General features: G+C 42.7%; 1 protein-coding gene across 4 annotated transcripts; it reads left to right on the top strand.

The window, feature by feature from the left end:
• Positions 1-897: 897 nt before the first annotated feature.
• On the top strand, positions 898-16,364 carry TUSC2 (tumor suppressor 2, mitochondrial calcium regulator). 4 transcript variants are annotated; one of them, XR_004254715.1, is made up of 5 exons: positions 898-1,168; positions 5,097-5,217; positions 9,639-9,698; positions 15,159-15,342; positions 16,136-16,364. XR_004254715.1 is itself a non-coding variant. In XM_032209954.1 (4 exons), the coding sequence occupies exons 1-4, from the start codon at positions 1,023-1,025 to the stop codon at positions 15,177-15,179; spliced, it is 348 nt and encodes a 115-aa protein (XP_032065845.1). In that variant the 5' UTR covers positions 898-1,022; the 3' UTR covers positions 15,180-16,364. The 4 variants fall into 4 exon arrangements, 3 of the variants coding, with proteins under 3 accessions (XP_032065845.1, XP_032065844.1, XP_032065846.1); XM_032209954.1 differs by having other exon boundaries at positions 15,159-16,364; XM_032209953.1 differs by lacking the exons at positions 15,159-15,342; positions 16,136-16,364 and adding an exon at positions 11,824-12,849.
• Positions 16,365-21,683: the final 5,319 nt, after the last annotated feature.

Here is a 21,683-nt window from a genome sequence, read left to right as displayed (position 1 = left end):
AGGGGGGCATTCGCCCAGGTTCGCCTGGTGCGCCAGTTGCGACCCTACCTGAATCGGGAGGCTCTCACAACAGTCACCCGGGCCCTTGTGACCTCTAGGCTGGAATACTGCAATGTGCTCTACATGGGGCTGCCCTTGAAGAGCATCCGGCGACTTCAGCTAGTACAGAACGCGGCCGCGCGAGTGATTGTGGGTGCACCTCGGTTCACCCGCATAACACCTATCCTCCGCGAGCTGCGCTGGCTACCTGTCGATCTCCGGATGCGCTTCAAGGTGCTATTAGTCACCCATAAAGCCCTACATGGCAGTGGATCTGGATACTTGAGAGACCGCCTTCTGCCAATTACATCCCTGCGACCAATAAGATCACATAGATTAGGCCTCCTCCGCATCCCATCGGCCAGCCAGTGTCGGCTGGCAACTACAAGGAGGAGGGCCTTCTCAGTAGTAGCCCCGACCCTTTGGAACGAGCTCCCCGTAGAGATTCGCACCCTCTCCACCGTCCAGGATTTCCGCATAGCCCTTAAGAACTGGCTCGCCCGTCAGGCCTGGGGACAAGGATGTTGACTATTTTATTATATGTCTCTATCTTAACGTCTGTATTCCCCCTCCCCGATTTTATGTGAGCCGCCCTGAGTCCCCTCAGGGAAAAGGGCGGCCTACAAATATTAATAAAATCTAAATCTAAATCTAATTCGCTTGAGCGGATAACGGGACATCTTCCAAGGCCTCAGCAGGTTTCCTCAGATCCGGCCCACTCGCAGCCGGCTTGCCCTGAGCATTATCATCAGATCCAGAGCCAACCGGAAGTTGCGGCTGGAGTCTATGGACTCGAGCCCTTCGTAAAGCGCCGCCTCCCCCCGCAGAAGTGGACTTTCGGAATGGGCGGTGCCGGAAGTTACGCCATGGGGAGGGGCGAATTTCCGGCGCGAGGCCGGATCCGTTGCTGGCCTCCGGGGATCGTCGGGCGTCTCGTCCCTCCTTTGGCGGTCATGCTGCTGCCGCCGCTGCTGCTCTGAGCCATGGGTGCCAGCGGCTCCAAGTCTCGAGGCCTCTGGCTCTTTGGCTCGGGTGGGCCAGGCGGCTCCGAAAGGTCAACCGGCGATCAGACGCTGGCTCGAGGTCGGGGATTCTGTTCGGCTACCCCCTTCGTCTTCACCCGCCGCGGGTAAGAGGGAAGCTGGGTGTGGGGGGAGTGGGGACGGGACCGGGCAGGCTAGGCGGTCTTGCAAGCTCAGCTTTTTCCCTGCCTGCCCCGAGCATCGGCCTTCAAGTAAGGAGGGCGGCAGGTGCTTCTCTCCAGGTGCCCTCCTTGTTTCGGTCGCTCGCGGTGTGGAAGGGGAAAAAAGGAGATTGAAGCTGCCCGATCTCCCTATACTTCTCCCTCCGTCATCCGACGACTTCGGAATGACTCAAAGACCACCACCATCGGAGCTTTCGTTTCGGACAGAGCCGCTCCTGAGATGCTACTTTGGGAAACCTGGCCAGGGCCTTCAGTCCACCAGTTCGCGGATAACTCCATTGGGTGATGATGTGCCAAGTCCTTTCCGACTCTTAGCGACCACACCGATTTTGTCCGTGACTATCATTTCGTTATTCGGGGTTTCAATGCTGCATTCATTGCCACTGTGACTGGATCCATCCACCTCGCTGCTGCTCGTCTTCTCTTCCTTCCCTCTTTCCCAGCCTTGGAGCCTTTTCCAGATTTTTGCTTGCTGAAAAGTAAAATAATTGCAATGGAGGTATTGCAATACCTCTATTGCATACCTCAGGTATTGCAATAGCATAGAAGAAATCGTCTATCTCTCTGGTTGTTAGAAATACCTCAGGAGAAATAATAAATTCATCATTTTGCTGTGGTAGAATTGTTCTGGAGCGAGAAAATAAACAACTTAAAGAATTTACCTTGCTTCCTCTATATTTATTTTGTGCAAAATATATAATGCTCTTCAAATGCATAGTAAAAAAAATGCCCCCATGGAGGTTCAGTGGAAAAGAAAGAGGTAGGGGCACTTTAATTTTGAATTTTGTTGCAAAATAATTATACCTCCTTGAGAACTTTGATGATCTATTATCAATTGTACTTATTGAGAGTGAGAAGTCTTAGTTTATAGCTCTCTTGTTCCAGATTGCTTGTGATAATGGCTTTTTACTCTGACATCGATTCACCATCTGAAATGTTTTGCAGCACATTCTGCAAAATCTTTGAAGCAAAACATCATACATAATTCAGTAGTTTTTGTAGTTCAGATTTAGCTCAATTGTCAGGAGCAACATCACTGATAACTGTTAGCAGATATGAAAATTATCCAGATAGCAACACTTCTTAAAGAAGATTTGGAAAAATTAGGATCAAATGCCCAAAAGAGTTATGAAGACGATCAGAAGACAATATATCAAATCTAATGAATAGAGAAGATCGAGAAATATTTAGCATTGAAAAGGCTGAAAGTAGGAAGGGGAAATATAGCAGAACTTTTATCTGAATGTGCACTACAAAAAAGTCCAGTGTATCATCATCCCAAAGAACAGAATAAGGGATTTAAATTATACTACAGAAAAGCAAGTTCCTGAGCTGAATTTTGCAAATAACATGCTGATACTAAATGGGCTTAACTGTAAAACTTAATACAGAGGTTCAGTAATTTCTTTTCCTTGGTTGTGTTTCCTGAACAGCCATCTGTCAGGGATTTGTACATTGAGTCAGCTGTTGGATTTGCTAGTCCTTCCAACGCTATAATCTTACAATTCACGTTGTGAGTAGGCAAAAATGGCATGTCTGTCTCCCTATTAGTGGTTGAGGGTTCCTAAATGAAATGTCATTGCAGTCTGACTGCAGCGTTTTACTTCTCATTTGTACATGCTTGACTGTTCCAGTTTCTTTCTCCAATTCTCATTCATTCTGCTTCCATTAATTATTAAGGCAAAATACAAATCTGCATTCATTTGGTGTTGCAAGTATGGAAAAAACAAATGTAAACATCTTCAGTTATCTGAACATTGTTTTACTGCAGAACCCAAGATTGTTAGTGCAGTGTGTCTGAAATTAGACAATCTAGATACATTAGACTATTTAAATGTACAGTTTGAAGCAGTCAGTTACCAGAAAAAGTAACTTATATGTATGTAGCAAATGATGATCTGAATCTTTCAATGAAATACAGTTAGTCCTCAACTTACGACCACAAAAGAGCCCTAAATTTCTGTTAAGTGAGACATTTGTTAAGTGAATTTTGCCCCATTTTAAAACTTCTTGCCACAGTTGTTAAATGAATCACTGTAGTTGATATGCTAGTAACCTGGTTGTTAAGTGAATCTGGTTTCCCCATTTACTGTGCTTGTCGGAAGGTTACAAAAGTTGATCACATGACCTTGGGACACAGCTTCAGTGATAAACATGAACCAATTGCCAAGCATCTGAATTTTGATTACATGATTATGGTGATACTGCAAAGGTCATAACTGTGAAAAATGGCTGTAAGTCACTTTTTCCAGTGCTGTTGTAACTTTGAACGATCACTAAATGAACTGTTGTAAGTTGAGGACTACCTGTATAAGGAGACCGTTTGGAATTAATCCCAATTATATTGGATATTTCTGGTATATTAATGCATACTTGCCACTAAACAGTTTTTCTACTTTTTCTTTTTTTAAGCAAATAACAAAAATGTGTGGTTTAGATATCTTTGAGGTATTTCACATTTCTGTAAATATATTTAAAGTTTTTAATGATAGGTTGAGCCTCAAGAGAAGTCTCCCCTTTCATCTTAATTGTTGTTAATGAGTGTCATATAAAATGGTAATTATCTGCATGTTTTATTGAACTAGAACATGATGAGAAATCATAGAACATGGCGAGAAGTGATGCACACTATTGTTTGTTCCAACTTGCAGCAGAATCCATTTGAGACTTCATCTTCATGATTTGAAATCAGTGTCACTATATAAAGTTTGTTTTAAAAGTATGCTTCATCCCACGTATTAAATCAATATTTTTTTTAAAAAAATAAAAAATAACCAACATACAAAAAAATTATTATTAAATCTGTTGGCTGCTCCTCTCACTGCGAAGAGATTCTGGGAGCTTACAACATTAAAAGTAATAAGCCATACACACACACATACACACACACACACACACACACACAAACAATACAATACAATACAATACAATATATAATAACATTTAAATTGTTTTATGACTAAAAGATGGAGATGAAGGGAGCCGGATGGGAGGTAGGTGGGATCTCTATTGGTCCATCAGTCACTTCTAGCATGAAGCTCCCTAATTGATACCCCTGTCAACTGGCAGAGTCATGTCTTTAGGTCCTTATGAAAAGTCAGGAGGGTTGGAGCAGACTTCATCCCAAAGGGCACAATGTTCCACGTCAGAGAAGGCTGCTCTGGACTCCACCAGCTGGAAATCCCTGACTGACAGATGTCCGCAGCATGCTTCTGCCGGCATGGGTGGGCAGATCAATCCCATTGGGGTAAGAGAGTTCCTCAAGTGACCTGGACTCATGCCATGAAAAGCTTTAAAAGTAATAACCAACACCTTGAATTGCACCCAGAAGCAAACTGGCAGCAACTTGCAAACTGGCAGTATAACATAGACCACTCTAGTAGAGGACGCCCCAAACTACCACATAGAGTTGTGGCTTCCGAAGGATAGTCCCATGTAGAGCACATTTCAGTAGTCCAGACATGAGATGACCAGGGCTTGAATGGTTGAGCACAGGGACTCCTGATCCAGGAAAGGCTGCAACTTCTACACAACCTGAAGTTATACAAAGGCTGTCCTAGCCATGATTGCCACCTCTTCTTCAAGCAGGAGCCATGAGTCCAGGAGAATCCCCAAGGTGCAAATCAGGTCTGCCTGGGGTAGTGCCACCCCATCCAGAAGTCAAAAGACATCAGAGTCTCAGATTTTGACGTTCCGTGCACTGAAAGCCATTCGGTCTTGCCATGGTTCAGCTGAAGCCTGTTGGCAGCAGCAGATGTCATCTATCTTCTAATAAGTTAACCTGATCTGTACACTGCTTCATCGTTTTGTCTTTGGTTGATACTTCCTTTCAAATTTTCTCTTTTCCTTTCAGCTCTATGTATTATGATGAGGATGGTGACCTTGCACATGAGTTTTATGAGGAGACAATAATCACCAAGAATGGGAGGAAGCGTGCCAAGCTCAAAAGAATTCACAAGAACCTGATACCTCAGGTAATGTTTATTGTTGTGTTTTGGATTCAAATGAAGACTTCAGAACACTTAAGCAAGAGGGTGTGATCCAGCCTTTTCAATCTGGTCATCTTCACACTTGATAGAAGCTCCCAGATTCTGATCCAATATGCAACAAATTAGGGAGAACTCGATTAATTTCTAGATTTTGCAAGCCTTGTGAGGAAAAAAAATGTATTGCTGGATTGGATTTGTAAGATTGGTTTTATTGTAAGAAAATAAGAACCTTTAAGATTGCTTTCTACCATCTGAGGAAAGATGTTTGATTCTGCAGCAGAGATTTTGAAACACTTGCAGTTGGAATAATTGGAGTCTATTTCAGCCTGCTTCCTCCTCTGGGATTTCTGCTATACCTGACATTTGAAATATTTATTCAAAGTGAAACATTGTAATTTTGATATATTGATTTATTCCTTTGAAGGAATAAATGTCTCATTTCTGTCTGAAGGTAAACCACATAATCTTAAGCATAAACAGATCGTTAGTATATTCCATATTTGTTTTTTTAAACAATCCAAATGAAATACGAGAGACTAAAAAGCAGAGAATGTAGGTGATGGTTTTCATAACTACCAGTGTTCGAGCAACCGGTTGTCATTGATGGAGGGTTTCTTCAGCACTGGGATGATGATAGAGAGTTTGAAATAAGAAGGAACATAACATATCTCTAGTGATTTATTAAAGATTTAGGTGAAGATGGGGGCCAGTTGGTCAGCACAAGCTTTTAAACAAGAAGGAGTTATCTTGTCTGGGTTGGGGTCTTTTCCTGTTTTTTTTCCTGTGAAATAAACCTTGCATTTCATTTTCTGTAATTACCAGAGATGGTGGGCCCAATGGGATGGGGTCAGTTGTCGGAGGCTTGGTTATTGGTGCATCTGAGATGGGGATTGTGGAGATAGGTAATAGTTTTCTCTCAAACCTACAGTAAAACATATTCAAGTCATCTGCCAGTTGTTGATTTCCTTCAGCCTGGTAAGGAGGTTTGCTGTAACCAGTGATATTTTTAAGAGTTTTCCTCATGTTTGCTGGTTCCTTTGTTGAGTAGCTACCCTCCCCCCTCTTGTTAATACCTTTCTGGCCTGATTATACTGCATTTTATCACCTTTCTGTAGGCTTTCTCTTTGGTACGGCATAGCTGTTTAAGTTTAACTGTGAACCAAGGTTTATTGTTACTTTATATTTGCAGGTTTCTAGTCAGCACACAGGTCTTCACAAAAACTGACATATGATGTTACAGTATCTATGAGTTCATCCAAGTCTGCAGAGATAGAAATTGAGGGTAGAAGTTGAAACATATTGTTTAACTTCTACCTCAAAACGACGCTATAGGGCACTGCACACCAGAACAACTAGACACAAGGACAGTTTTCCCCCGAATGCCATCACTCTGCTAAACAACTAATTCCTACAACACTGTCAAACTATTTACTAAGACTGTATTACTAGTCATCTTCTCATCCTTCCTGTTACCTATCTCCTACTTCTGACTATAACCTTGTTGCTTGTATCTCTATGATTTATATTGTTTTATTTGTTTCTAGTATGATTTGATTGCTTATTTAATTACCTATGACGATAATTAAGTGTTGTATCTTATGATTCTTGACGAATGTATCTTGTCTTTTTATGTACATTAAGCGCATATGCACCAAAGACAAATTCCTTGTGTGTCCAACCACACTTGGCCAATAAAGAATTCTATTCTATTATATAACTGAGTAGGCAATAATTACAATAGAGCGCCTTTATTTCATCCTTGAAAGTACAGGGGTTTTTCTTTGTAACTTGATTTGGTTTTGTTTTGACTAAACATTGCTTCTTTTTTTTTTTTGGTAGTGATTCATGGCATATACAAGAGATTTATTTTTTCCCCTGGTCTCTAACTAGCATGCCCAGAGGAATGCGTAGTTAATTGGCAATGCTGTCTCTGCATCCAGTATCAGACCTAGCTAGCATTTTGACTTCAAAAACTTACCACTTACAGTTTGAAAATAGTATTAAAGTAGTGGTGGCATAACTTTTTAAAATATTTTTAATTCTTTTTTTCATAAATAACTCAAGATGATGAGCATATAATACTTCTTCCTGCTCCTGTTTTCCTTATAATAACAACCACCATCCTGTTAAGGGGGTTCAGCTGAGAGAGAGTGACTAGCCTAAACTCACTCAGCTAGCTTTAATTCCTAAGGCAAGTCTAGAACTCACAGTCTCCTAGTTTCTAGGCCAGCACCTTAAGCACTACAGATATTCTTCAATTTAAGCAGTTGGGGCCTGGTTGGTGAGTCATGCCCAGCTTTACAACTGTTTTGGCCATGGTTGTTAAGAGAATCGCTGCAGTAGGAAGTGAATTGTGTGGCTGTTGAGGGAATCCTGCTTCCCCCTCATCTTTGCTTGCAAATAGCTGGCTGGGAAGGTCACAAAGAATGATTACATGATGTCTGAACCGTGTAAATACATGTTCAGTTGCCAAGCGCCCACATTTTGATCACATAGTCTTAGGGGTGCTGCAACAGTTTTAAGTGCAAGGATCAGTTGCAATTCACTTTTTTTTCAGTGCTGCTGTAACTTTGAACAATTTCTAAACAAATGGTTATAATTTGAGGACTATCTGTACACTGACCTGGTTCTTTTGTTTTATGTTATGATTCAGTATATCTATAGGATAAAACTCACATAAGAATATACCGTTTTTTTCGGAGTATAAGACGCACCTTCCCCCCAAAAAAAGAGAGTGAAAATTTGGGTGCGTCTTATACACCAAATGTAGTCCCACCCACCCCCACCAGCTGCGAGGTATGGAGGCAGCGATGGTCTGTGGCAATCCCTGCAGCCTGGAACAGCTGATTGGGGATATTCTGGGCAGTCCGATCCACCCGCCAATCAGCTATGCTGAATCAGGCTGCAATAAGTGCTAAAGTTGACCTGACTGGTCAGAATTTGCAGCAGCAATCACATTCAGAAAACACATTCAGTAACTGATTCAGCAGGACTCAAAATAATAATAATATACAGTACACTACCAAAAGCAGGTTTTCCAAGGTAGCAGTAAACACAAGCAAAACACAAGCAGTTTCACTTTCAGTTCTCTGCTAAGCTAGGCTCCTTCCTGTCTCCTGGTTGCTCACACAGCAAACACTGTTTCAGAGTCCAAATAGCCCTCATTGGCTGACTTAATTGCTATGCCTATTAATTGTCTGACCTTGTTACAATGTGTTCCAAGTCATGATCTTTCACACACTGACAGGAAGCTAGCCAGCTGGATGCCATGGATGCTGGTAGGCAGAGGCAGAATTTTTTTTCTTCTCATTTTCCTCCCCCAAAACTAAGGTGCGTCTTAAACTCCGGAGCGTCTTATACACCAAAAAAATATGACAGTTTTGTTTCCTGTACTGTATCTAGCTTCTTAAACCTATTTTCTGAGGCAGCCCTGGAAGATATTATGTCTCCTACGGGAGAATTTTGTAGACAGGTTCTAGTGCACTTTTATTTAGTTATGTTCATTCACATTCGTTCAATTATTCCCTGGCCTTTTTTTCAAATGAGTTTGTTTTCTTTAAAAAGCTTGGACATCTTTCATGGATAGAAAACATTTGAATTACAGAATGACATGGATACTAGTGATTAGATCTTCTGATGTAGTTAAAAATGATAAATGCAGCTGTAGAGAAGTGGGGCTAAGCAAACCTAGCTTGATAAGAGATATTAATCCTCTTTGTTAAATTTTTTTTTTAGTCCTACTCTTTTTCTTTTATGTGGTTGCCAGGAGTCATCCTGATTCATTAGTCAAATAGCTCAGGGGTGAACTTCACAATTGCAAGTCACATTAGAAAGAATTAAGCCGCCTATTTCCCTGTGTGCTCATCTGATCACAACAGTTTGGTCCCTCTAGTGCAGTGGTAGTCAACCTGGTCCCTACTGCCCACTAGTGGGTGTTCCAGCTTTTATGGTGGGCGGTAGGGGTTTGCTGTAAGTCTGCTTTATAAATTTTATAAAATAAAGTTACTTCCCTACTTTATAAATCACCATTACTGTGGAACCGGTGAGCGGTTAGAAAATTTTACTACTAACAGAGATACAAAAGTGGGTGGTAGGTATAAAAAGGTTGACTACCCCTGCTGTAGTGATATAAGTAAGCTGTTTGATGTAAATTTCAAGGGTCTTACTACTTTCTGGTCCTATTCCTCAGTCTGTCTCTACAGATAAATGACTACTTTTAAGTTATCTTTAGTCCAACAGTTTGGCATGTCTTAGCCGACTTGCTTTTATAATGTTTTCAGATTTCTGGTTATGAGCAAGACACTTTTTTAGCACAATCTGTCTTAGGTGGAAAGATCATTGCCACCCGCTTCTTGAAAGTTAATTTTGGTGACATTTCACTCACACTGTATTCTTTTTTGTTCCAGGGCTTGGTGAAACTGGAGCACCCTCGGATTCATGTGGACTTCCCTGTTATCATCTGTGAGGTCTGAGCCAAGAGAAAGTTACTGTGAGCTGTCAGTACATCTTATCCGCCCAGTTTTACTGCACCTCGTGTAAACCATGCTAGGCAGCCACACGTCCCTGCAGAGGATGAATTGGGGGCACAAACAGACAGCGGGCTTTGACGCTTCTCTGCTTGGAGGCAGTGACAGCAACTGCGGAACGGGGCACACTTCTGACTATCAGGCATAATATTGTCTAAGGATGTATATTAGTGGGACCTGTGTCAGATGGGAAGTCAGGCCTTGATTGGGAGCCTACTCAAAATTTCCTTCACTGAGTCAACTAGAACCTTTTTAACAGCTGCTCATTGATGCTTAGGGGGCAGCAGATGTCAAATGTCTTGACACTAAGAGGGGCAACTTGCACTTTTTTGGGAACAGATATTCCGCGTGATTACCCCAGTCAGCTTACACAAACATTGATACTGACATTTCAGCCTATTTCTTCCAAGATGAGTAAAGGTGAGAAAGAAAACCTCTTATGCTTCTTTGTCTTCTTAGCCACTTACCTTATAAGCATAGGCCGAAAGACTTGACTATACTCGACTATATCTTTGTGGAGGCAGGGAGGGTAATGTTGCACTTAATAAACTGTTCGAAACAGAATCATTTTTGAAGGAGTCGTAGGAAACAGACCAACCAGAAGGTTGTCCTCTCTTTGTTATATTTCCCTTGGGAGTTGCACTATTTCCTTTGCAGGTTTCATCTTTTTGAACTTTGCAAGATAGAAGGTGTGAAGTAGCATCTGGATATGAAGCTTTTCTGTTAAAGCGCACCAAATAGATTGTATCTTAGGCAGCATTTGTCTTTCAAGAGAGCATCCTTCCCACACCTAGAGCCCTCCAATAAATGCTAGAGCACAGTGAGACTGTAGGGCCAGTGATTTTGCTAACTGGAGCTGATGAGATTCATAGTCCAGGACCTTCTCTGGAGAGCCCCATGTCAGGAGTATAGACTTCTCTCTTCATTCTTGTGTAACTTGTTTCCATATTGGTTTCCCATGCTGCACATGGAGAGCCTCCACCTGTGGTCCACCACGTGTTGCTGAATTGCAGATTCAACCATCCTCCACCTTCGGCCATGTTCTCTGGGATTGCTGGAGAGCCAAATGTTTCCATCTCTTTCTTAGGTTGTACTGTCTCTACTAAGACAACTGTACTTCGGTCAAGATGTTTGCCCTCTAATTTGGCTGTTTATTTTCCCCTTCATCTCCCTCTGCTGGCAATTAATAACAAAATCCTGTGATCTTCCTTTGGCAGACTCCTTGGATTGGACCAAGTAGTGTCTGATAGGGGGAGAATGCAGCACATCTCAAAGGAGAGTTACATCTTTTCTATGTTGAAGGGCCTTACCCTTCTCCCAGATGTATGAATGTGGAATGTTTTTGCTATGGTACTGATAGATGAGCAAGTACTGAAGCGGTATGCCTACCTCTTCATCCCAGGCTTCTTGCTTTCACGATGTAGAGCTACCTGCTGCTGAGAGGTGATCAGGCAAACCTTGTTAAAGGCACTCTTAAGAAGAGGCTTTCATATGCAATGTACAGCCAAACAATCCTTGCCTGCCTGCCTGCCTTTTTACCCACCCATCGGACTTGGTATTGAGCTTTAAAACTGGAATGTGGGTGGGTTCATTGCACATCATATTTCTTTCCCAGAGTGTGTCATTGCCTTTCTGAGCACTTCAGGCATTGCTACCTCAATGTTCAGTATAATTAGCTTTGTACACAGTTGCATCTCAATATTAATAAGTTAAATGTGCATCCTTTCATCTCCGCCCATGCAATCATTTTTAAGCATTAAAAGCCTAAGTAGAAGGGCCACTGACTGATACAGCATATTCACTCTCTTATCTTCGCTTTTCTTAGCTACAAGTCTGTGTTGCATATTAGGATTGATACTTGGAGCATAGTTGCCATTTGTTTCCTCAGTTGCCACTGCTTTGCCATTCAGAAATTAGGTTATGGGTTTCCCAGGTGTATGATTACCTGCGAATAGAAAGGTATACGCATAGCCAACACCCCCTTATGTAGTGAAATCTGAATTTTTATTCACTTTTAAAGTGAATAATGTGATAATCGGAATCTGACATTTCTGATCTTTATTAGGGAAGGATATGTCATTGCAGTGAAACAAGAGCATCCTGCGGATCGAGATGAGTTGGCAAACTTGCTGGACCAACAAATACTCCATCTCAGCACGATGGTCCATAATGAATTCTAGATTGTCATCAAGGAGCTGAACTACACTACTTTCTTGAGTAATTGAACAGAAGGCTGCTTATTAAGAAGCTTAACTCAAAAGTAGGCCGGAAGAAGCAGTGTGCTCAGTGTTGGGTCACATTTTCCCTTCAAAATGGAATATTCTACTCTCCACTCTAGAGATTTGATTCATGGGAGACAGTGAAAGGCTTGTTGGTAGCAGATTTTCTCGTATCTACATTTCTAAAATACCTGGTTTTATGTTCTTCCAGTAATTATTTTTTGAGCAAGCAAATGCCCTGTGATCAGAAAAGTACTGTGCTATATTGGGTTTCATTTTCCTTGTGGCTTGCACAGCAAGTTGCTCCCGCTCTCTTTTTGACTGGCATCTAAATGGAGGCTCTGTGCAAAGGAGATCTCATTTCTGCCGAGCTTGACATCTCCTAAGCTGCAGTAGATTCCCAGGAGAATATCGGCAGCTGACATCTTCTTCTTCTCTCCAAGGCAGTCTCCTTGCCTGTCCACTGTGTCTCCAGCTGTGCAGTTGCTCTGCTGGGATTCTGCCCTCCCTCTCATCTTGGTTTCTATCGGCTCCTCAAGCAAATAGCAGCTGTGATGAGGGAGAGGTTCTTCTGCAGACTACTTTATATAGGATGCTGATACTGTGAAAGCAGATGATGGTATATAGACAAAAATATTGATATATATATCACTATCTTTGGAATAAGCAAAAAGCTCTATTTTGTTTTAATGGTCCTTCTGTGCATGTGTGGTTGTGGAGAACTGAACCCACTGGCACTACCCTTTCTGTTCTTGTAGCACAGAAAGGAATCCTGGAGGCAAACATGTATAATATCTATTTCCTCTGCCTTGAAGTGCATTTGTTGAATTTTGTTAAATTTCAATAAAATTGTTTGTATATCCCAGAATATACCTATAGTTGTGGTTCTGTTTGTTGTTCAGAAATTCAGTTACTTCTGACTCTTTATGATCCGAGAGGCATCATTTAATTAAGACTGTGTGTCAGTAACTGCTTCTTCGAGTCTGGTAATCTCCAGCTTGCTTTATTGGCACTAGTATATTAGTCCCCTGTCTTCCATTATCCACAATAATGGGCTTTTTCATTACTGGTTGGCCATTTGAGATCTAAGTAAAAGTTAACTCTGGTTTCCTTGGACATCTCTACCAGTAATGCCACCACTGCCACTTTTAATGATCTTGCTAATCTTGGCGCACACTGACCATTTATTCTCTTTGCATTGTTGGGTTAGGTTAAAACAACAGTTGTAGAGACTTTGAACTAATGTTGTAATGGTGACAAAGGATCAGAAACGAAACATTGAAGTTCAAATCTGTGTTGTAGAATGCTCTGTGTGTGCGTGCGTGCGCGCACACGCCTTTGAGTAAGTGTTAATTCCCAGGGACTGGCTGCAGTTTTTGTAAAAAGATTTCAAAAGTGGTTTGCCATTGTCTCCTGAAGCATGAGAGTAAGTGGCCCAAGGTTACCTAGCTGGCTTCGTACCCAAGGTAGGACTAGAATTTATGGTCATCTGGTTTCTAGCCCAGTGTCATAACTACTACACCTAAATGGCTCTCTATTGTGTTCAGAAAGTGATTTAAAAATTCCTTGATAAGGTTTAAACTTCTGTGCTGTGGCTTCCCATGTAAATCAGAGCAAGTCAAATATCATATTGCAATAAAAAGTGATCTATAAACATATAATACTATATGAGTCATCAGCAGGCCACCAACCAAACTGAAGTCTTTCAATGCTCCACTCTGTTCAACATTTGAATAGAGATAGGGAGACATGTGACATGGGTTAAATGCTTCAACCCATCAGGTGGTTACAGATTGAGGAAAAATGTGGCACAAACCACTATCAGTTGATAATCCCCTATAGCAGGGGTGTCAGACTCACTTCACTTTGATGTCACGTGACATATAGGAACTCCCCCCCCCTCATTAAACCGGGCATGGGCATAGCCAGCGCATGACGCATCCAGCCCGTGGGCCAGGAGTTTGACAGCCCTGCCCTATAAAGTATGGGAATATTCTGCAGACACAGGGATGGCCCTATGAGTGGCTTCATCATGTGTGGTAAAAGCACTTTTCTTGTTGCAAAAATAGAATTAGATAATTATGTGTGTCTTTATTGGCCATGAACTTCCTTTAAAAGTTATTAACTTATGCAGAAGTTTACCTTACAAGGTGGCATCATTCTGTTTCACAATATATTTACATTTGTAGATCCATTAAGGAAAATTACGTAAATAATCCAGATTCTTTGGGGTGGGCGGGTGAGTGCAGTCTCCATGGTGCTAAAAGATGGGATTCTTTCTGTGCCCACCAGATGGCAGAGTTTAGCTTCTTTTGAAGAAGCCCTTCCTCCATATTTCACAGAAGATCATTTAAGTTTTTCAGATTCAGGGTTATGAGAAGGACTACGGTGTGGCTCATGTAGCTTAGACAATGAGTGATTTGTTCCAACTTTGTTCTGTCCTGTGATATTTCACCCTCTGCTGAAAGGTTTATTTGGAATTGCAAAAAAGTGACTCAAAGCCATCTGCTTCTGGCTACTATCTACAGAATCTTACTGTGGACATACTTCTTGGAAGTGAGTATAGTTGTGATGAAAAACAAATTGTGAACAGGACAGGCCTTTTATCAAATAAACAGGCCTTTTGAGGTATTTCCTTATGGCAGTTGCAAGCTCTCATTATGATGTCAAATATCAGGTGGATTCCCTTTAGCCAAAAGGCCCACGTTCAGTTAGCTTCCAATTACATAGAAAAAGTCTCTGTGCCTTTAATAAAAGCTGCTGTTACCATACTGAATCCAATACGTTAAAGTAACGATACAGGAACAATACATGTTCCTTATGTCCAACAGAACATAACAGTATGAACTGTTGAGTCCAAGCCGATAAGTTCCAGGACTATTTATCAAGTGAAGGCATTCATGGGTTTTTTTTTAAAGATAGAAATATATCAGTGCTTATGCCAATTCCAGTTTATATGGACATCCTTCAACATTTTGTTGTTGTTAGTGTTTGTCCCACTAAGTTGCAGGGTCTCCTTGTTCTGCATCAAACTTACTCATTCACATCGCAAAATTATTAAGTGTCACACATTGCATTATTGTGGCTTATTTGATTTGGACTTAGATGTTTTATAAGTGAAGTTCATTCGGTTAACCGGGGTGAAACAAATTATGCCTTAACAAACCTTTGCTCATAACAGGGCTTGCACGGCAACCAGTGATGGGGTCACGACAGAATACTTTTCTGGCAAGGCCTTCAGCTGCAAGTTACCAGTTTGATGCAAAAGTCTCTAGAGGAACTTTGGCAACTTTAAGATGTATGAACTTAAAAGTCCCAGAATTCCCCAGCCGGTGTGGAATTGAAGTTGAAACATCATAAATTTGGTAAGATTGAGAAACAGTGCTATTAAGTGTTAAGCAAGAGAACTGTTGCAGAACATTATTTAAGTATACTATTAACACACGGCATTTGCCTCTCAAAAGAGGAACAATAAGAGCTGGAGGGCTGCTATGCAAAGCTCTGACCATCTGACAACTCATCTAGCTAATTGATCAGCTGCCACAGAACCACAGTTTGGTTCTGCTCTTTAATAAACTTTCTTTCCAGTCAACCTTCATGTTGTTTCCAGCATCTTTTTCCCAGCTTAGAACTGAAACAGATGGATTTTCCTTCCAACATAGATGTGCATTTTCCAAGATCTTCATGGCTACCAAGTGCTAGTCTGTGGTGTATTCCTGGACTGTTGGTGCTATTACTGTTGATAATCAATCTTACAAGGCAGAAGCTTTCCTCAACATCTTCATTTTCAGTTTTAAAGCTGGCTGTTTGTCATTCATTTTCACTTCTTTATATTAAATCTTAATCCTACTTTCACAACATGCTCATTCACTTGCATAACTAGAACCTACAGATCATTTGCATTTTCAGCTACCAGAGTAGTGTCATCAGCGTAACACAAATTATTTAGGTTTCTTTCTCCAATTTTAAGACTACATTCATGTTCTTCCAATGTAGCCTCCCTCAATACAAACTGAATAAATAGAGAGTATACAGCCAACAGATTCTTCATATGCCTCTATTGTCCAATATGTTTTAGGCTGTGCAGTTGGGATGCTCTTCATGCCTTGGGATGACTCTGCTGGGAATATATAGTTGGTGTTTGCTTATCTCTTCCAGGAATACCGCCCTTCACACCACAATGAGGCAACATAGCAAGGCTTGAGGGATGGGAAAAATGGCTTACAGCTCACCTATTACTTGGCATTACATATGTCTTGCTGTCTCAATTTCACAACTTTGTGGAAGTGACAATTTGTTTATCACAACTTTTTCTTCAGAGTGTGTGAAATGCAACAAAGTTGAAATGGCATTAAGAAACAAGTCATAAATGAGTTATCCAAGAAGACCTGATGGGTTGTTTTTTTTAAAAGGAGAACATGTGATGTATTAAGTATTAAAAAGCAAGGCCAGGGAAATAAAGCCATATTCCACTAAAAGCTGGTTTGACTGCTTAACAAATCCCATACATGGTTGCACAATTCAAAACTATTCCCCTACTTTTGCTCTTCCATCAGGGATCAATGTGGCTACGGCTGCTTGGTTCCTGAGGAATCAAGTTCCATCTAACCTGTAAATCTCCCATTCTCCATGTGCATTCTGTCTCATATACAGTAGGGAACTTCGCTGACATAGTAACTACATTAAGTAGGTTTAGGTTTATTTATATGCTGCCCTATTCCCAGCGGGACTCAGGGCGGCTCACAAACCCAAGAGGGGAAGGGAAACACAAGAACTACAAATACAAGCATTTAAAATAACCAACAGACACACAATCGAGAGGGGAAGGGAACTCATCAACCCCAGGCTTGCCGACACAGCCAGGTTTTAATGGCTTTTCGGAAGGCCTGGAGAGAGGTGAGGGTCCGAATCTCTGCAGGGAGTTCGTTCCAAAGGGCTGGCGCTGCCACAGAGGCCCTCCCCCGGGTAGTAGCCAGATGGCATTGGCTGGTAGACGGAACCCGGAGGAGGCCAACCCTGTGTGATCTAATGGGTCTTTGGGAGGTAATTGGCAGCAGGCGGTCTCTCAAGTACCCAGGTTCAATACCATGAAGGGCTTTATAAGTGACGACTAGCACCTTGAAGCGTATCCGGAGACCAATCGGTAACCAGTGCAGCTCGCAGAGGATAGGTGTAACGTGGGTGTACTGAGGTGCACCCACAATCGCTCGCGCGGCTGCATTCTGGACGAGCTGAAGTCTCCGAATGCTCTTCAAGGGCTGCCCCATCCAACTAAGTACTAAGGATGCTCTTGTAACAATATACATACGTTTCATTGATGAAGAGACTTGTAAAATAAGATTTATTGTTCTGTAAAGGAATCCTACCAGTAAGCAAAGATGGCAATCTTTTCAGTACTTCAAAATAACTACGCGAGTACAAGTTTTCTCTCTGTGTGTGTACATACCAGAAGAATACACCTGATCGGAATTTCACCTTGTCAGACACATAGAGTAGCGTAAAGAGGAGCTCCCAACAAACAATGCTCTATAACTGGTTTCTCCATCATATTCCTGAGGACTTCAAGAGAACCAACTCAACCAGTGTATTTGACATATTGGTTACCATCAAGTTTCATAATCCATCAGTTGGATTGCTGTTTATGCAACTTCTATGAATTTTGAATGTGGCTTATGAATGCAAACGTGAGAGAGAACACAAAAATATAACAAATGCTGCTAGAAAGCAACAAACACCCCCTAATATTGTCTACCTCTTCTACAAAAGCACTGTTTCCTAAATCGAACAGGACAGGGGACCACCCTAACCTGTTCTGACCCCCTTTCGTCCGGTAATGAACGCAGCCACAAGCTTAGCTGTTTGCCACTCTTTATTCACAGCAATTATAATCTGTTGGCTGAAAGCCCAGACACGACTCACTGGCAAGACGTTGGCAGCAACCCAGACTCCAACAGACACAGGAACACAAGGCAGACCAGACAAGGAGTTCTCCCGATTACTACGAATGGTTGTGTCCTGCAAAAGGACTCCTCCCAAAGTCTCTTCTTATATACTCTTTTGGGAAGGGATGAGCCACAACCACCTGGGCTTGATTATCTCTTATGAGTCTGTCTCCGTAACTGCTGCCTCTGTTTCTCCGCCCTCCGTTGCCTGGCGTCAGGGACAAACTCCCTTTGATCTTCCCCACTGCTCCATGCCTCAGGTGCCTCCTGGTGGCCAACCAGCCTCTCTGGTCCCTGCTCTGAGTTTGAACCCTGCCCATGGTCCTCCACATCTTCCATAGCAGACTCATAGGGGTCCTCGCTATCAGAGTCCATCGGCAACTCCAACGGCTCCTGCTGGGCCACAACACTAACCTCAGGGCCAAGTTCTTCCAGAATGAAGGGCCTGCAAAAGATAAGGTCTTTCTTTGAGGCCCTGCTCTGTAATCTCCTGATTAGGATAGAGTCTACATAGAGCAGATGGTTGGGAATATAACAAGGATCTAAGCCACAAAAAACCTCAAATAAAAAGCTCTGAATCCTACAGTGGACAGTGCATTTCCTACAAGATAGCTCTTTATCAGCTGAATCACTCTTCAGGCAGGAGACTGTCTTCTGCTAAGGCCCATGATGGCGAACCTATGGCACACATGCCCAAAGTGGCACACGAAGCCATGTCGCCCGGCATGTGCGGCCTTGCCTGTTTGTCTTCCGGGTTTCTGGTGCACCTGCGTGCGTGACAATCAGCTGTCCACGCGCATGGCAGTGCTGAAAACTGGCCTGCGCATGTCTGCCAGCCAGCTGATTGTCATGGGTGCATGTGCACTAGAACCCAAAAGTTTTGCTTTTCCAGGGCGCAGTCCCAGTGAGCGCACACGCAACATTTCCACCTGACCTTTTTGGCACTTGGTTCTGAAAAGGTTCACCATCACTGCTCTAGGCCATAGTTGGAAGAAATGTGCATCTGGATTCAGTTCCAAGTGGGGAGAAAGACACTGGGAACGACGGTGGCTGTTTGGAAAGAGGGCTTTAATGGTGGACAGGACCACATGGTTTGAGGTCCTGGGCAAAAAGGCACATGGAGAGAGAGAGAGATTTATACCCTCTGTTGGGCTTTGAATTTGAACTTATATTCTGATTGGTTGTCAGACTCCCATGGGGCCATGCAGGGGCAACTCTGTATGCTGTCCTGAGTCCCCAAGCTTGGTTGACTCTGGCTGGGTGATGATGTAATGAAAGAGCTTTGGGGTTCCTATTGCCTGAAGTAGATCTTTGTTATTATGCAGAATAGATTGGTCCAGGCCTTAATGGTCCATTGACGAAGGTGGTGGCGGGTGAGTTTCTGCCTCCCTTTTAGGGGAAATATTCTGTCCTTTTAATATTTCCTAAATATTTCATTTTCCTAGGAGAGGGATGGGTGCTAACTTCCCACACCATCTTATGAGCAACCCCATGTCAAGCAAATTACAGTAGTCAAACCAGAAGATGACTTATGCCTTTGTCAGAACTTCCTGGTTTAGGAAAGGCCACAAGGCTTTCCTAGACAAGATCTGTACCTGCTATTGTAATAGAAGTTGTGAATCCAGGTGAACCCCTAGATTGTGCATTCAAGGGACATACAACCCCATCAGGAGCTACCGTTGGTACCTTCTTGGTCCCTGAAGGCATCTGCCTAAACAATAATTCTGGCTTGTTAAGATTCCATCTATTTCCCCCCTCCCCCATTATAGATTTCTATGAAGCAGCGGGAGGAAGTAATAAAGCAAATAGTGTGATATCACAGCACACATTATGTGACTGACGTACTTGTATCTGAGTTCAGGATGCAAGCACAAAGGTCAGGATTAGTGTCATAATGCCATGATGCAGGTTTTGCCATTTTCCTTGTTAGTGTGGCTTGTGCCAGGTGTGGAGGACCCCATAGAGTAAACACAGGGCAGCCATGCCAGGTGCTACTAGAATTCAGTTCCTGCTAAATCAATCTGTGTGTGTGTCTGTCTGTCTGTCTGTCTGTCTTCTGTCTGTCTGTCTGTCTGTCTTTGGTTATTCGGGTTTTCTCCCACGCAAAATTGGAAGTGTCTTGGCGATGTTTCGACGAAGTCTCATTCATTATCTTCAGGCTGGTTTAGCACAAAGCCGAGTAAACCAGCCTGAAGATGACGAATGAGACTTTGTCGAAACGTCGCCAAGACACTTTCAATTTTACGCGGGAGAAAACCCAAATAACCGAAGACCTACATACAAAAACCCGCGAAAACCTCAGAAAACAAATATATATATATGAGCGTCTTCCCATAAATGGTGGGAAAGGATGCTATTATGTCACTATTGCTATCAACCAAACTGGGCCGCCCTACATATGAAAGAAAATACGGAGGCTATGTTCATCATCCATTCCCAAAGGTGCCTTCTCCTCCAATAATTCAGCAAAGGCCTTTTGGCTTTAAATTTCTGAAATCTTTTCCTCTGAAGACAACAAAAGCTGAAAACACTTGCAGAAGTGAAAAGGCAAAACTTTCCAAGAGTTACTGGATACATTTCCCAACCCATCTGGCCTCCCAAGCTGTAGCCTCCAGAGACTGAACTAATTTGGCAATTCCTGCCTGAAGCATTAAAGAGGCCTCCCTGGGTTTGGTGATTATGCAGTTGTAGTCCGAATGACAAAAGGTGATTCACTTCCACACAGCTCATACCACATGCTGCCTGTGAGATCACAGGAAGCGGCTGATAGGACTTTGGTGAATGCTGCCTGTGCCTAGAAAGGAACCATTTTCGGTCTGGAGGGAGGAGGTGATCTCACGCTGCTGCCCCTGGAGTTGTATCAGCACCAGTTCTAAAAAAACAGCCTTGATCACAAGCTCATTTGCAAACAAGATTGAGAATGAGGGACAGTAGATCAGAAACGGAAAGGTTCAGTGGTGGGTTCCTACCAGTTCGGACCGGTTCGGCCGAACCAGTAGTAGTTTGGAGGCCTGGGTCGCTGGAACTGGCAGCCATCCATGTCTGTCATGCCCCCAAACCGGTTCTCCCGGCGACGCACACACCGAATCGGCCGTAATGCCGACAGCAACCCACCCCTGTAAAGGTTGCCTTATAAACGATGAAGTTGTTGGTGCTCCATCATTCGTAGCTTTCAAGAAGAGAATAGACAACCGTTTGGATTGGTGTGGAGTGTCCTGCTTGAGCAAGAGGCTCGACTAGGAGACCTCAGGGGCTCTGTTGTCAGTAGTGGAGGAGGAGAATAATGTCAGCCATGAACGTCTGTCTTTTTAATATAATTTGTTATGGTATTCAGAAAAGATGTTACCAGACTCCTAATTTCTATAGTATCAGGTATCCTTTGGAAGATACTGCTGAAAAGATGGGACAGATGATTTTAGCCTTCAGAATGATCCCCACAAGCAGAATTGACTCATTCCTCTCCAAGCCTTGATTTCCCTCCTTCAGGCTATCTGAGATCCCCAGATAGAGCCATGGTGGTGCAGTGGTTAGAGTGCAGTACTGCAGGCTACTTCTGCTGCTTGCCGTCTGCCTGCAATTTGGCTGTTCAAATCTCACCAGGCTCAAAGTTGATTCAGCCTTCCGAGGTGGGTAAAATGAGAATCCAAATTGTTGAGGGCAACAATGCTGACTCTGTAAGCCGCTTAGAGAAGGCTGTAAAGCACTATGAAGCGATATATAAGTCTAAGTGCTATTACTATAGATCCATGATGGTGAACCTATGG

The sequence above is a fragment of the Thamnophis elegans genome, chromosome 2 (assembly GCF_009769535.1).
Source record: "Thamnophis elegans isolate rThaEle1 chromosome 2, rThaEle1.pri, whole genome shotgun sequence".
Taxonomy (NCBI): domain Eukaryota; kingdom Metazoa; phylum Chordata; class Lepidosauria; order Squamata; family Colubridae; genus Thamnophis; species Thamnophis elegans.
The sequence above is the reverse complement of the archived record's forward strand: the minus strand, read 5'-3'. Positions and strand labels throughout refer to the sequence as shown.

Excerpts from the sequence above, each read along its gene's own strand:
- TUSC2 (XM_032209953.1), top strand. The coding sequence starts at position 1,023 with ATGGGTGCCAGCGGCTCCAAGTCTCGAGGCCTCTGGCTCTTTGGCTCG. Across the intron at positions 1,169-5,096 it reads TTCGTCTTCACCCGCCGCGG|CTCTATGTATTATGATGAGG; the intron begins GTAAGAGGGAAG and ends TTTTCCTTTCAG. Across the intron at positions 9,699-11,823 it reads TCCCTGTTATCATCTGTGAG|GGAAGGATATGTCATTGCAG; the intron begins GTCTGAGCCAAG and ends GATCTTTATTAG.